Source organism: Panthera onca, chromosome F2, assembly GCF_046562875.1.
Source record: "Panthera onca isolate mPanOnc1 chromosome F2, mPanOnc1 haplotype 2, whole genome shotgun sequence".
Classification (NCBI taxonomy): domain Eukaryota; kingdom Metazoa; phylum Chordata; class Mammalia; order Carnivora; family Felidae; genus Panthera; species Panthera onca.
Window position 1 is genome coordinate 20,659,139 of NC_138356.1, and position 16,332 is coordinate 20,675,470.

Sequence of the window (16,332 nt, forward strand, 5' to 3'; positions counted from 1 at the left end):
AGAAAGGGCTGGTGAAAGGTGGTGGGGATGTAAGTCCAGTACCGTAGTTTGGAGGAAATGGAAACTGCTGTGCATTTGCCTGGGGGATCCGGGGGTTGCTCAGAGTTGCTGGTAAACCACCAGGAGCCACCATGCTCGATGTCATGTTCAGCCCTTGTCCTCTCATCATCAGTGTTCGCTGCTGAACTTGCTGTTGCTGATGCATTTGTCTCTGTCGAAGATGCTGGTTCAGGATTTCCCTTTGTCTTTGGGCCAGCATCTGTGCATTAATAGGTGCCTAAAATGGGGGTGAAGTGGGGAATGCACGGAGGGGAACATTGGGGGAAGACAGATTGAGAAACAAACTGTATATTAGAAATAAGACAACAAATGGTACTGTCGCATGCAAAATCATTTGGGAAATAAAATTACACGGAAAGAACATTTTATTTTTTATTTTAGAGAGAGACAGAGAGAGAGAAGGAGTGCAAGTTGGGGAGAAGGGGGGAGAGAGAATCCTGAGCAGGTTCCAAGTGCAGCGCAGAGCCCAAGATGGGGCTCGATCTCACGAACCCTGAGATCATGACCTGAGTCAAAATCAAGAGTTGGACGCTCAACCGAACGAGCCACCCAGAAGCCATGTGGAGAGAACATTTTAGAGTCGAACAGTAGGTGGGTGAGAATGTGGGCTTCTAAGTTCTACAGAGATGATGATTTTTCTGAAACCTTGCAATGACTGACATGGGTAACTTCAATGTTACTATGGATTAACTTGGAACTCACTGTGAGAGAACACAGTTAACTAAAGGACCTCATAATAATACCAGTCCTAGCTGTAAGATGAATGTCACAGAAACCTTGAAGATGGCATTCAAATCTAAAGGGAAACCAGATCATTTGTGCTGAAATGTGGTTTGAAGTGCTTCAGAAAAGGCTGAACAGAGGCAAGGAGAGGGGAGGGAGTGTAGGGAGAGCGAGGGTGATAGGAACATGCAAGGAGGCCAGGGCAGACTGAAGAGGAAAAGACAGATGGATGCGGGGAAGGATGTCAGTGCCTGCCACCCAGAAGAGGTAAAAGGCTGTTTATGGGGTCCTAGCAGTACAGAGTCAATCCTCATTACTCCTGGATTCCGTATTTGTGAACTTACCTACTTGCTAAAATTTATTTGTAACCCCCAACTCTATATTCACAGCACTGTCAACGTCTATGGACATGTGCAAAAGAATTTGAGATGCCCAAGGTGCACATTATTCCCACCTAAGCTGAAACAAGGTGACAATCTGCCTTCTTGTTTCAGCTCTCATACTGTAAGCGTCCTTTTTGTGGACTATTTAGTTCCACGTTTTTCACTCTGGTGTGCTTTTCCCAGGTGATTTTGCTCTTGACGGTGGTTCCTAAGAGTAGTGCTAAAGAGCTGTCTAGTGTTCGTAAATGCAAGAGGCTGAGATGTACCTTATGGAGAAGGCACGTGTGGGGTGAGCTTCATTCAGGCAAGAGTCACAGCGCTGGTGTCTCTGAGTTCAAGGTAACAAATCGACAATATCTATTAAATAAGATTTCTTCAAATTGAAGCACGTGTGAAACAAGGTTATGTACTGATAGACTGATGACCATGCTGGCACCAGAGGCTGGCAGGACCCTAACCCTGTATGTCTCCTGGGAGCAATGGTTCACTAGTCGCTAATTCAGTGTTTGCTGTAACTTCATAGAACACAACACAAGTGAATGACAAGAACTGACTGTACCTGGCAGTAAAAATGGAATTACAAAAGTGACAGGCTAGATGGACATCTGAATGACCTAACAGATCCATGGTGCTGATCTGGGTCATATGACCTTGTAAGTAACTTTGTCTGGGACACTGACAAGGAAGAAATGACAGAGAAACTCAACATCCCATGAAATCTGACTGCTGGTCTGCTCCTTACCTGTGTTGGTACTCCAGGCCTCAGGGTCAAGTTCACATTTGAAACATTGCTGATTTGATTCATAAGTGGCTGGCGATTCTAAATGCAACAGACAGAAGAATCAATACATTTTTTACACAGTATATTTTAAATCCTCTCTCTTGAGAAATCGCGCTCCCCAGTGTAACATCTGTATGCGTTAGATGCTGAAACCACATGGTTTGCAGCTGAATTCTTTTACAAAGCTAATTATCAGTGAGGTTTCGCATTGCTTATAACTGAGAAAACGTTGTGGACTGTTTACAGAAATCTGTCTAGGCTTGTTTCCCGAGAACACATTTTCTTGAGCTAACTAGGCACTCAGAAGGCAGCACTGCTCTGCCACCACTCAGCTAACAGTGACGATTTCTGTCACGAGACAGGACTGAGGAAAGGAGCTACTGTTGTCCTGAGTGCTCACACTGAGCTAGAAACCACCTTTAACTCATATGCACGTTGCCCTGCACCATACAGCAGCCCCGTTTTATAGACAGGAAAACTGAGGCTCAGAGAGCTCAAGGCTAGACCGTTAGCTCTAGACCTCAAGGCCAGACCGTTGTCCTGCTGGGCAACAGGACAGCTCCCCTGTGCTAGAGTGGAGTTAGTGGACGAGACAGAAGGGAAATCAGTAAGTAGAACAGAGCACGAGCTGTAGGGTCATCTTGGAAGGGACGGGATGAGCTTTCGGCCCTCCCCGAGGACACGACTGTTACGCCGCCCTCTCGCCTCAAGCTGCCCACACCCCCGCGCCCTGGCCGCCTCTCCAGACGCCCACGAAGAGCACACCTGCTGTGCCTGGAGGCGATGCTGCAGCTGGAGTCGCAGCTGGTTTGGCTGGTTCTGCACCAGGCCTGTGGGCCTGAGGCCGGGTCTGGGCTGCATGCGGAGTGTGGCGTAGCTGGGCCGCTGTCCCATGGTATGGAAGTTCGGATCCTGCATGGGGTTATAGCTTCCCTGGGCCATCTGGGCCTGAGATGCATACTGCTGTGGGAAAACCGGGGTCTTCTGCTCCAGCATGATGTTGGATTCCTGACTGGAGAACTGTTCCGGATCGACTGCTTGGCTCTGAAGAGACAGCCCCAGATAACAAACAAATGAATACAACCGCTCTAAACAGCAGAGTCGATACAAGGTGATTTTCTCTCACTGTCATATACTTGAAGCTTTTCACACTGTACTTACTGTACAAAGGTACCTAGCGCGACTCCACTTTTCTTCCTAGAAAATATCTTTGTTCAACGGGTGCACTTATGTGAGGAGAGAAGCAGGGTCAGGCCTGACCCCCATCAACCCTTCTTCCAAGGGAAGGAGAACTAGGCCAGGACTATGGGACACTGCCTCCTCACTTCCCCATCAGAGACTGACCCGGACTGTAAAATGGAAATGTCCGCTGGAAGCGTTAAGTCTTTTCACTGATTCTTCATACTTGAAGCAACCATTTTAGTCAGACGACCACCCTGGTACCTCACTGGGGTCGGCAGTGTTGGGGCACCGTTCCCATTTTGCAGATGAAAAAAGTGAGATCTGGAGACATGGAGGAAGTTGCGATAAGCCTTTCTGGCTGGTTCAGTAGTGGGTTCCAATCCAGTCTGTGATTTAGCACCTGAGCTCCTCAGCAGTGCGACACACTGCCTTTATTTAACTGCCTTCTGTGCTGCCGGAACTTCCTACAGTTTGCCACCATCTTATGAGCTACTGGACACATTTGCTGTTTGTCGTTCTTGACTTCTTATGGTTACCTGATCTATCTGGGTCAGAATGAAGCAGGTATAGAAAATCTACAACTTCTCCAAGGGGGAACACCTCACCCCCAAGTGGCCCTAGGTGTCTGTGTTTAGGGTGGAAACACATACTGGCTAATTCTATTCTCCTCTCCCTTCTACTTCTAGGGGTAATTGCTACAACCCTTCTGATATAAGGAGGGAAGGACTCAAGAGCAAAAATGTCTCTTAAGGCTTTCTCTAACATGGTCACGTCCTAGGCCTTCCTCCAACCAGTCTACCCAAGTTAGAGCAGGGGCCTGGTGCTGGCCATGATCCTTGGCTCACGTCAGGGCGGTCCTGAGGTCCACCCACGAGACCCTGGCCCACTGCCCTCTCCAGCACAGTTTTAAGTATGTGGATGGAGCCTCCCCAGGGGACACCATTGATGACTGAATTACTGAACTCATTATTGAATTGAATAACTACACTCACGAAACTATCTTAGAACTTTAAATACCTGCCCATCTTCAACAGAGAAGAAATGAAATAATTTCCACTTTTTAAAGAAGACACACAACTCTCATGTGCACAAATAAAGTCTATTTGTACTCTCCATTTCCCAAATCCACCGAAAAATGTTTCAGTTTAATAGGATGACATTATGCTGACAATGGACTTGATGAGACAAAACAGAATACAAATGAATGAAAAAATGAAGGGGACTAAAAATATTAAATGATAAAAGGACACCAGTTTTGATAAAAATGATGCTACAAACAATCCCAATAACCACATTTAAAAAAAAAATGTCACTTGGACAAAACTCGAGAACAATACTGAGTGCTGACTTCTAGCTACCACTTAAAGCAAAAGCAAACTAGCCACACAGGAAATATCTAAATTCCATTCTCCTTTCTCGATTTATTTCACATTATATCATGTAGCCTCTCGAGTCATTTCTTCCCATTCTGCTGTTCTTGATATGAATCGACAAGTCTTAACTCCCACTTCTGTCTGCTGAACTGTGGGAATTATGACAGTATGATTTCTAAGCTTTAGAGAAGCCTCCAATGACTTTGCATCACCTTTCTGACATCCTCCTGACACGTCATGTGTCTAAGAGTATACTGGACGCTGGAAGCTACTGTTTAGCAGTAAGAAATAAAGATGATGAGAAAAGAGGAAGACAGTACTGAGACTGTGATAGCTTTTGGTTAGATTTTGTTTAGATTTGTTGTTCCTCTTTATAAAGTAAACCAGGATGCCTGCTTCCTTGCCTGCTTCCCACAAATTTAGCTGGGTAGCCAGACACAGAAAATACTGTTACCACATTCGAGATTATGTTTAGGCTGTTTATTATATTATTGCTATAAAGTAGCAATACTTTAGAGAATTGCTTTAACAAACTATCAGAAGGAGGAAGCTTAAGAAGCACTTTCTTGTATTCCCATTTACGTTTAAATATCCCCCCAAATTATTATGGGCTCAACCCACACAAAGGTCAAAATGGTTAATGAGCTCTAGCTACCTCTAAAATGACTTCTGCTAGCTTGTGTGCGAAGTATTCTTTTAGCACACTGGCTTCTTCTCACCAGCCCACAAATGTAAAGATGAATATGATCATCGTGGATGCCAACTGGGTTTTTAGCTGAAAGGGTTCTAGGTCATTGGGGCGGCAGTGTTTTGTTCTAGACTTCTCTGTTCTCTGCTCCTTGTGTGTCCCTCTACGTCATTAGGTGAGCTGGCCTTGACTTTCTGCCTTTCAGCTCAATAGCCTAAATTTATGAAAGCTCATTTTCAGTGTTCTCCATCCTTGGGCAAACGTTTACGTGGGGGTAACAAGGAGGGCAAGAAAGAAAACAGAGCCAGCTTGTTAGGAGGTAAAGAAGTGCCCTAAGAAGCAGACCGCAGAGCATCTGTGAACCAAAGAAAACGGACGAGTCTGTGCCCTTGAGAGAACTCAGCACCCCCCCCCCCCCCCCCCCCCCCCACCCAGCCCGTGCGCACCTGGCTGACCAGTTCGGGTATTCCGAGGGCTCGGTCAATCTCCTCCAGGCCATCGAAATTCCGCAAGGCTAAATAGAGCTGGTCCAGAAGAGCGCCTTCATCACTGGGCGACTCTGCTGCAGGATGTGGGCACAGCAGGTCGTCCGGAGAGCTGCCGAATGGCTGCCTGTGAAGACACAAACTTCACCGTGGGCCCCTGGAAAAGCCAGCTGGTCAGAGAACGCTTTCTTCCCTTAGGGACGAAAGGTGACCAAAATCAACCACTGACTTCCGGGTCTGTGTAATACAACGCTCTACCAGCCAGAACAGAACAAAATGACAAGTCACAGTGACAGACACACTCTACTCAGTGCCAATCGAGGCATCTAGTGTATGGTTTTCGTTTTGCCTGCCCCCACTTTAAAGCTGGCAAAGCTGAGGCTCAGAGGGGTTAACCCACATGTCGGGGAGATCGCACAAGCAGACACTGCCAAGCCGTGATTCCTACACAGACGCGCGTGCTGCCAGGGCCCTCCTGATCGTTGCATTTCCACAAATCTACACGGATTTCTCAAGCATATGTATGTATTCACTTTGCCCTGAAGTAATCAAAGGATTTTTCTGAACTTTGGTAGGAAAGACAAATTTCATTTAAACAGTCTTATTTCATAAGTGGCTGTGATGACTCACCTGGGAGAGACTAGAGACCTATAAGAAGAAAAGCTGCATTAAGTTTTTTGAATTCAGCTGTCGCTAGACTAACTCTGGTCGGCCTAATAGGAAACTTCTTAGTCATGCATAAGCAGGCCTTGCAAACATATTCATTAAGGCCCCCAGGAAGTGCGGCTCTTGGCCTTTCTGAGTCAACAAAAGTAGATCATGAATGTGCACATTATACATTATTATAAAAGGTCATAGGTGATATAATTGTAACACTAAACTCCAAACTCATGGTACATAAAACTAAAATTTAAATTAAACGACAAGTTGTTCGTGGTGGGGGTTTGAAAAGTTTCTGAGTTACTTCAGTATCGAAAGGGAAAATGATACTTGTATTTTGCCAAAATGGTCTAATTAGTACTCTTAGAGTTACCATATGATGTTTTGGAGAAAAGAAAAGTTTACAAGTAAGTAAGTTCATTCTTAAGCAAGTGTGAATAGATCCATCAAGGGATGAAGTTATTTATCTAACCCAATTTAATATGCCATGTTTTCTAAAGACAGCTTGGCATGCCACTTTGGCCTAGGATCCTGAAATGCTGACTATGAAAGCCAACAATTGATTTCCAACATTTATAATCAGTGCATTAAAGAACAATTTATACTCTCCATTTATCCCCAGTAACTTGTAATGGAAATCACCTAATTGAATGCGCCCTTCATGACACTGCTCACCTGCCCTTCCTGGCTCTAAGCCTGCATCCCCGAGCCTCCCTTGCCGCGGGCTACTACCACAGGCCGAGCGCGTGCGCTGTGCGGCCACCCGGTTCCACTCAAATGGTCCTGCCTTGCTAAAGGTAGCTAACGCTCTGAGACTCGTGCTCTGGTTTTTGGGGGGCCTTTTCTAACCTGCCTCTTCTCATCATTGCCTTGCTCCTCAGTAAGACATCGTTTCCTGGAAAAGTCTCCCTACTGCCCTTCCTGCTTCTCTGGCATCCATGCTCTCCCGGAATTTAAGTTTTTAAACACAAATGCGATCAGATCAGTCTGCTGCTCCTACACTTAAGGAGTGGGAGGAAGGTGCAGTGTAGAAAAGCAGCAACAAGGAGGAGAAAAACAATAGAACCGCATTATCACAGAAGCAAAGAGAGGAGGAAATTCTGCAGAGGAGTGACCAACATTTGGATGTGGTAAGTTTCATGAAAAGAGGTCGAGTCAGCCAAGAGTGGATGTTGTGTGTTTACCAAATCACTTATACCTGGGACCTCATTCCCCAAAGATGGTAGCTAGTTAAATGCATTAAAGTATTTTCTTGGTCTGCCTTATTCCCTAATTTCAACTTCTGTTTCTTCGGAAGCTTCATTCCCACACCAAACACGACCTCCCCACCCAGACCCCTCTAGATCCCCACTGCTGACAGGCTAAGGTGAAATCTACTCTCTTAAATCTAGGAAGGCTGCCGGGTTCCGCCTGAACCCACACCCCCCAGTCTTGCATTGGACTGAAACCCAGCGTCAAAAGGAAAGGGAGGAACGGTCACCCTCTGCAAGACAACTCCACCGTAGGAAAGATACATCCAAAGCTTAAATTAAAAAAACAATTTCCAACATAATAAAAGAACCCATTTTTGTTACATGCTTTTCTTAATTAAAAAAAAAACAAACCTCAAAGCAATACATAACACAGACTGAAACGTCCAACAGTACCTCCAGCTTTCCTACTTTGGTCAGGGCTCTTCCTTGTCAGCTCAGGCTGAGGACTCTCAAAATAATTCCCTGCTTATAGCCTCTCTCCTGTTCTCCTCAGACAATGCTGTTAGGTTCCTTTTCCAAAACAAACTTTGCTGGGATGACTCAAAAATTCTTATTTTAGCTCTCCAGGAAAATGTCTAAGTCCCTGGACAGGTGGTGGTGGTGGAATTTAAGGACGCACACACTTTGGTAAAGCCTAGTCTCTACAAACTCAATGTCCACAATTTCCCCGTGAGCCCCAGCCACCCTGGGCAATTGATCCTTTTCCAAAAGATGCCATCTATGCCGCTATAAGGCCAACACTTGTCATTCCATGCTTCGTCCTTTCTTTTCACTTAAAATCGATATTGGTATTGATGTTAAAATATCAACTTTAGACTGTACCAAGTGAGGAGATCTTAAGTCTCTTTGTTGGCCCAGTTCTTGAAACTGCATAGGCTCAGTAAGTTTCCAGTTGATGAAAATAAAGGGCTCCTGATCTAGCCAGGATATCGTATCTTATAATCAGAAAGATACATTGCATTGTGGTTGATGTGATAAATTTGGGTATACCATGAGTTATATCACTTCCCTTAGAGATGTAATAATATGATTGGCTTATGGAAAAAATACCAATCCAGACTTCCAATCCCAACTTTATAAATGTCCACCAACACAATGAAGAACTTATTCTCCTGCATTTTGGGCAATTACAAATAGAGTCACAATCTAGACAAGACAAGGACGAAATTCAGAGGAATAAAGGAAAGAACACACGCAGGCCATGGGCTGATGCGAAATGATTAAGTAACAAACTAGCAGAAGATAAAGCTATCATCAAAAGAAACCTCATTTCTTGAAATGTACACTTTATGAACTACCAAAAAACAGTAAGGATGGAGACAAAATGGGGAGTAAGGGCGCCTGGGTGGCTCAGTAGGTTGAGCGTCCAACTCTTGATTTTGGCTTAGATCCTGGGATTCAGCCTGGTACTGGGCTCATGCTGATAGCACAGAGCCTGCTTGGGATTCTCTCTCTCCCTCCCTCTCTGCCCCTCCTCCGCCCATGCATGCACACACAATCTCTCTCTCAGAATAAACATTTTTTTTTTTTTAAAGGGGAATAAGGTCAATTCTGAGCTCTTGTTTGAGAAACCATGACCATTATCATCACTTTTCACGTTATTTTCAAAATTCTGCAGAAAAGTAGCAGCTACTACATAAGAAATAGACAACAAAAGAAACTTTATTTAGATGCATTTCAAACAAAAGAAAACCAAATTAACTCAGATTTTGAACTTAATGTGAAAGCAAGTTTTTCATGGAGGGCAGCTACTGTATTTGAAGAGAAAGCCACTTTTATAAATCCAACAGAAATCTTCAAAAAATCCTTTGTAAGTTTGGGGCTATATTTTATTTTAGTTATTTTGATAAATATATCAAAGCATATTTGATAAGTATGTCAATATATCTGCACTGACAGCACAGAGCTGTCACTCGATCCCACAAACTGTGAGATCATGACCTAAGCCGAAATCAGGAGTTGGATGTTCAACTGACTGAGCCACCCAGGGAGCCCTGGCTATATTTTAAACATCTTTTTTACATATGACATCGAGGAAAATAAGACACAATGGAACTACAGAAAATGTAAGTTCAACTATAAATAAATAAGAGAATTATGTTTGAGATTTAAGGGCTAACCTATAGTCTTCTGGAAATGTGTACTTAAACTAATGCTGGGTTCATAAAACATTAAAAACTTACCCCTAAGTAGGCAGTAAAACTATAAAATGTTAATGATGATACTTAGGGGAGTTAAAAAAAAAAGGGGGGGGGGATGATAAAGCACTGTTTTTCTTTTCAAAAGAGAGACATAGTCAAAACCTTTGTTATCCATCACTTCTGAATTTCTATGACAATAAGATTACCATAAAGTTGGCCATAAATTTCTTCCAAACTGAATTATTTAAAAGATGGGGGGTAAGTGGCTGGAAAAGCTGAAATGACTTTAGAAGTGATGAACACATTCTATTTTGTCCACACAGCTCTCATACAAAGAAAACTGACACAGCGTAACCAGAGCAACGGCAATACAGGGGTGGTGCCCAGACCCAGAAATCTGCACAGCAAACCGAACATGCTTACATGGTGACTGGGCTCCGTACAAACTCCGGAATTCTTCCATTTTTGTTTTAACAGAATGTTCATCTGTTTGGGCAACAGGGAAAATCCTAACTTTGCGCCTCATATTCTCTAGAAACTAATCTTTGACATTTCACCCCAAAACAACTATCAGATGCTGCATTTAACTACCGTACTACATTTCTATCATGTGCAAGTTTCCATGGAAATGGGTGGCTCTTTAACGTATCAGATAAACATATTCAGAAATAGCTTAACACTCACGGACTCCATCAAATTAGACTCAAAGAACTGGAAGGACCCCGAAAAAGTACTGCTTCCAAGTTATTACTACAGTGGCTATTTGTGCGATGCTCTACTCCCAACAGACCCGGTGATGGAAGCTGCACGCTGCCTTGGTGGCTGGTCCAGTGAGAGCCACAGTGACTGCACGCGGTTCTTGCTGTCATCCTTCTCCTGCCTCATTTCTGCTCAGAGTGCAGGGGGAGGGCCAGAGATGCAGGCATCTTCTGGGTCTCTTTCAAAATGCAGAGCCCTGGGCCCCACCCAGACCCGCCCGTTAAGGAGACCCCAGACGTGATTCAGAGGCACTGCAGGCTTAAAAAAATACTAGTTTCTTCCCATGATGAAAGGAATACAGCTGGTAAGCGAGCCTCCTCCTTTATGTCCTCGAGACGGTTAGTAAGCACTTTCCCTGGTGTTTTGTTTCAGTGAAATAACTAGCCCTCGACTTTTTCTCAGATGTCTTATTGCTGGGATCTTACTCATCTTCTGATACTTCGGGGTTTTTTTTTGTTTTTAAACTTCACTGAATCTTCTGAATCCTTTACTCTCCTTTAAGATAAGGGAAGGGAAACAGGTATCATACCACGCCTCTGAGCTGTGCAAGGCCCACTATGATAAAAGCGTTACATCTCAGTAGGACTCACTCTGAAACCTGTAGTTTTAAAAAAACAAATAAGAAACTCTGAAAATGTACTCAACTCTTATGAAATTTCAAAACCTTGCTGACTTTCATTATCTGTGAATTAGATAAGAATATTACATAACTTTAAACCAGAATAATCTAGGACAATAAACCAGGACAAAACACTCGGTCTGCAGTAGGGTCCTCATGGAGCCTTCAACCCCAGCTCTTTACATGTGGGCCTCAAGGGCGAATTGCTACAGCTTGTTTTCCAACAAGTTTACTTTCTGGAAAACACCGCGCACACCCTTTCAGTTCCCACACCGCCTTCTGGCTTAGGCTCCCATCTCTCTGCCTGGGGAGCTGCTTTGTTCACCCAACCAGCCAAGCAGGACCATCACTTAGGCCTCAAGTCTGCTTGCAGTTAGTGCACTGCTAAAAATGAGATTATGCAGACGACATAACTGTGACCTTGGTTTTGCAGGGAATAACGGAACTCTCAAAGAGGCAAACACAAAACAAAAACCACCTATGAGCTAAACCTTGAGCATCCCAAGCTACTGGTGATAGGTGTGTTTTTATCCACAGAGCAGTTACAAGAGCTGGGGCTCTGGGCCAAAGCAAAATAAAAGCACTAACTTGAGGCTGCTGGACTGAACTGAGGGAACGCGGAATGGACCCCCCACCTCTGGCAGAGAGCACTGCAAATTTGCTTTTTTAAGAGGAGTTTTTTAAGAGAAGTCAATTTCGACTCCAGATGTTTCACCAACCAAGATCAACTTAAGAACTCCCAATGCAAGATTACCAAAATACTCAGGGAAACAGGCCATCATGAGGGAGAGTCAATACTGGAGTTAGACCTCTATGAAACCTAGTTATCAGAATTATCAGATAAAGAAATTCAGAAAATAACGATGAATGTAATGCTTAAAGATATAAAGATGGAATCACGAAAATAAGCAAATAATGAGACTGAAAAGTAGACCTGGCAAATAAAACTTTTAGAAATAAAACATGTAACTGGATTAAACATAGATGAAGAAGGAATTAATGAACTGGATAATAAATTAATTATCCTGATGTACTGAGAGACAAGGAGATAGAAAATGCATGGATTAAGAACTATGGAGGGTAGGGGGCACCTGGGTGGCTCAGTTAGCTAAGCATCCAACTTTAGCTCAGGTCATGATCTTGCTGAGTTTGTGAGTTCGGGCCCTGCACCGGGCTCTGTGCTGACAGCTCAGAGCCTGGGGCCTGCTTCGGATTCTGTCTCCCTCTCTCTCTGCCCTTCCCCTGCTCACACTCTGTCTCTTTCTTTCTCTCAAAAATAAATATGTATATATATAAAAAAAATGGAGGGTAGAATTAAAAAAAAAATCCAGCGCAGAAAGAGAAAGTGTAATATGTCTAACCAGAATCTCAGAAGGAAAGAATAAAGAAAATGGAAAGGGACAGTACAAGAGATAATAACATGAAAAACATGAATCTACGGGGTAAAAACAAGTAAAACATGCCAAATACCAAGCAGTATAAATAAATCCACACCCGGACACACTGTAGTGAAAGTGCAACACACACAGTAAATACAAAGGATATTTCAAAAGCAACAAGAGAAAAGATCACCTACAAAGAAAAAAATTTGACATAATCAGAAGCAAAAAAAAACTTAAAACAAGATCACATACCATTTCCTTTTCCAAAAACCTTTTTTAATGGCTTAATGAAAAAGTCTGAATTCTTCAGAGCGTGGAATTTAAGACGTTCTTTTTCTTTTTTCTTTCTTTCCAATTTGTATTTAAATTTAAATGTCAGTTAACATATAGTGTAGTATTGGTTTCAGGAGAATTCCGTGTTTCATCACTTATGCACGTAACACCCAATGCTCAGCCCAACAAGTGCCCTCCTTAATGTCCATCACCCATTTAACCCATCTCTCCACCCACCTCCTCTCCAGCAACTGTCAGTTTGTTCTCTATCACTAACCGTCTGTTATGGTTTGTTTCCTTGTCTCTTCCAACCCCCCCCCCCCCCCCCCCCCCGTCCCACATGTTCATCTGTTTTTGTTTCTTAGGTATTTAAAACCTTCTATAAATCTATTCAATTACTAATCTACTCTTCCTGCCAAATCTTCCCATACTGCCTTTACTGTATATTTTTTAAGTGGTAATATGTGTGTAACAGAAAACTAGACTATTCCCCGTTACCCTAAACATACCATGTTGTTTCTGTAACACCCAGGCCCTGATTATGCTGCTTTTACCCACTGGACTGGCTTCCTGCCATCTCTACCTCCTGAATTACACCTTTCCTTCAGGACTCTGAAGCCTTCCCCAGTCACCCCAGTTGGATGATCTCTTGTAATTTGTTTGATTTCTCTTATACCATTTATAGTACAGTACATACTACCTTATAGTTATTAATGTACATCTTTTATTTTCCAACTAAATTATAACTTTTTAAAGGTATGCCCTAGAAGTAACTGATTTCTGGATTTCTCCCTCCCCTACCCCCTCACGTCCTGTCCAACAACTGACGATTATAGTCTGAATATGTGAAAACTGGTCAGGACCAACTATTTAGAAGGAAAAGATTAATTTCTGGCAGAGGTCTAAAATAAGTTACCGGGGTGCCTGGGTGGTTCAGTCAGGTAAGTGCCCAACTCTTGATTTCGCTCAGGTCATGATCTCATGGCCGGTGGGATCGAGCCCTGAGTCGGGCTGTGCTGACAGCACAGAGCCTGCTTAGGATTCTCTCCCTCCTCTCTCTGCCCTTCCCCCGCTCATGTGAGTGCAGATGTGCCTGCTCTCTCAAAATAAATAGACATTTAAAAATAAAATAACTTCCAGAACTCATGAACCACCGTTCTCTTGGAGCTCCTGGGTACTCAGGACTCACCTGTTTTGGCTGGCGAAAGATGCCTGGTCTATAGGCAGGATGCTTTCAGGCCATGGGGCAGTCTGATTTGGGGGAGCTTGTTGTTGGCTATACTGCGGTCCCCCCATATTCATCTCTAATTCAGATGGCCCTAAAGAGAGAAGACAAAAATCAAAAAACTTTATAACCTGTAATCAAGAAAGTGCCTATTTCTGCTATGTAATATATAGAGAAATATCTGGTTTATGGAAAATGAAACAGACAGATGTGGGTGCCTGGCTGGCTCAGTTGAAAGAGCATGTGACTCTTGATCTCAAGGTCATGAGTTTGAGTCCCAAGTTGGGTGCAGGGATTACTTAAATAAATAAATAAATAAGTAAACCTAAAAAAAAAAAAAAAAAAAGACAGATGTAATAATATTTAGGTGAAAATAGTAAGACCAAATTTAACAAAGGCAATAAACTTCAAGGCTTTTCACTCACTTTAGGGAACATATAGAGTGGCAGTTCTAAACTCTTGCAAAGAGAACCTTTTATATTCTTCAAGAAACAAGCTTTAGTTTATGTGGGTTATATCTGATTGACACTGTATGGGAAATTAACACTGGAAAGTAGAAAAAACAATTATTCCTTCATTTAAAAATCATTATAATAAATCCACTATATGTTAATATAAACAAGAGGTTTTTTTTTTTTATTTTTTATTTTTTTATTTTATTTTTTTATTTATTTTTGGGACAGAGAGAGACAGAGCATGAACGGGGGAGGGGCAGAGAGGGAGGGAGACACAGAATCGGAAACAGGCTCCAGGCTCCGAGCCATCGGCCCAGAGCCCGACGCGGGGCTCGAACTCACGGACGGTGAGATCGTGACCTGGCTGAAGTCGGACGCTTAACCGACTGCGCCACCCAGGCGCCCTTTTTTCTTTTTTAAATAGGCTTCACACCCAGTGTGGAGCCCAGCCCAGGGCCTGAAAACTCAATGACTGTGAGATCAAGACCTGAGCTGAGATCATGAGTTGGACACTTAACCAACTGAGCCACCCAGGTGCCCTGTAAACCAGATCTTTTAATGAAAAATGAAAAAAACCCTTTTATTGGTATTGTTAACATTAAAATTTTTTTATTTTTAATTTTATTTTTGAGAGAGAGAGAGAGAGTGAGCGAGCGAGCACGCATGAGTGGGGGAAGGGCAGAGAGAGAGGGAGACACAGAATCCGAAGCAGGCTCCAAGGCTCTGAGCTGTCAGTACAGAGCCTGACAAGGGGCTCGAAGTCACAAACTGTGAGATCGTGACCTGAGCCGAAGTCGGACGCTTAACCGACTGAGCCACCCGGGCGCCCCTTGTTTTACATCGTGAGGACGACTTTAATGTCCAGATTGACAGAGGAGAGTCAGAGCGTCCTATGTGCTCCCACATTCCACCACACAGCATGTAACTATGAGAGGGGAGAATGAAGAGGGCCGGCAGGGTCTCAGCATCACTATGGGAACAGTGTAGTCTTGTGGACCTCCTGAAAGGCTTGGGGTCCTGGATCATACTTTCAAGAAGTGCTAGATCACTTGTTCTTGAACTTTCATTCATTGTAATTCAGTTAGCTCTTCTAGAAGAGAGGGGGTAGAACAGAAAGAAGGCTCAGGCAGGTCAGATGTGCCCTTTCTTAGTTCTTTTTAGAGGTTTAAAGCTAACGGATGACATGAGATTTTTAATGATTTTATTGTTGTCATGTGTAGACCAGTCTTCCATTACAAGAGACAACTTTCCGTGGAGTTCATGGCTTTCTGAATTTATTAAAAATCAAAGAAATTCAGTTACACAATAAAGCTCAAAGGCCAGGTGAGGTGCCCTTCAATAAAGAAACATGGAGAAAAAATTAAATTTCTGGATATGAGGGATTTATTAATTATCGTGTGTGTGTGTGTGTGTGTGTGTGTGTGTGTTTAACTTTTCAAGTAATCTCTATACCCAACATGGCGCTTGTGACCCTAAGAGTCACATGCTCTAGTAACTAAGCCAGCCAGGTGCCCCTTAATTATGATATTTAAACGAATGAATCAATACATTAAAAACTTCCCAGCTGAATTCTGCATGAAAATCTGGTCATTTTCAGCATTTTTCTATAAAAGCCTTTCATAAATTATATGAATTTATGTTTGGAAACCACTCATCAATTTGAAGTACATTCTCTGTAGAAAGGCTATCTGAATGTCACCTCTCAGAAACAATAAGCCAATATGTGCTGAGCAATTACATAACTGGGTAAGAAAGCGGATGCCAGAGGTAGGATGAGAATTCTGTGTTGTCTTGTCAAAACAATCCTGGTACCTTTCCGTTAATGATTTAGCTCTTACTCATTGTGCAATATTCTAAGTATATGAAAAAGTACATAAACATGAACTTATC

At 43.1% G+C, this 16,332-nt stretch overlaps 1 protein-coding gene across 16 annotated transcripts in view; it reads right to left on the reverse strand.

The window, feature by feature from the left end:
• NCOA2 (nuclear receptor coactivator 2) overlaps positions 1–16,332 on the reverse strand; it is a 291,324-nt gene that overhangs the window by 15,352 nt on the left and 259,640 nt on the right. For all 16 annotated transcript variants that reach the window (XM_060610715.3, XM_078441775.2, XM_078441778.2 and 13 more), the window contains 5 exons: positions 13,952–14,081; positions 5,637–5,802; positions 2,713–2,991; positions 1,909–1,986; positions 43–277 (listed from right to left, as the gene is read on the reverse strand). In XM_060610715.3, the coding sequence (XP_060466698.1) occupies positions 43–277; positions 1,909–1,986; positions 2,713–2,991; positions 5,637–5,802; positions 13,952–14,081 (888 nt within the window). The remainder of the gene's footprint in view (positions 1–42; positions 278–1,908; positions 1,987–2,712; positions 2,992–5,636; positions 5,803–13,951; positions 14,082–16,332) is intronic.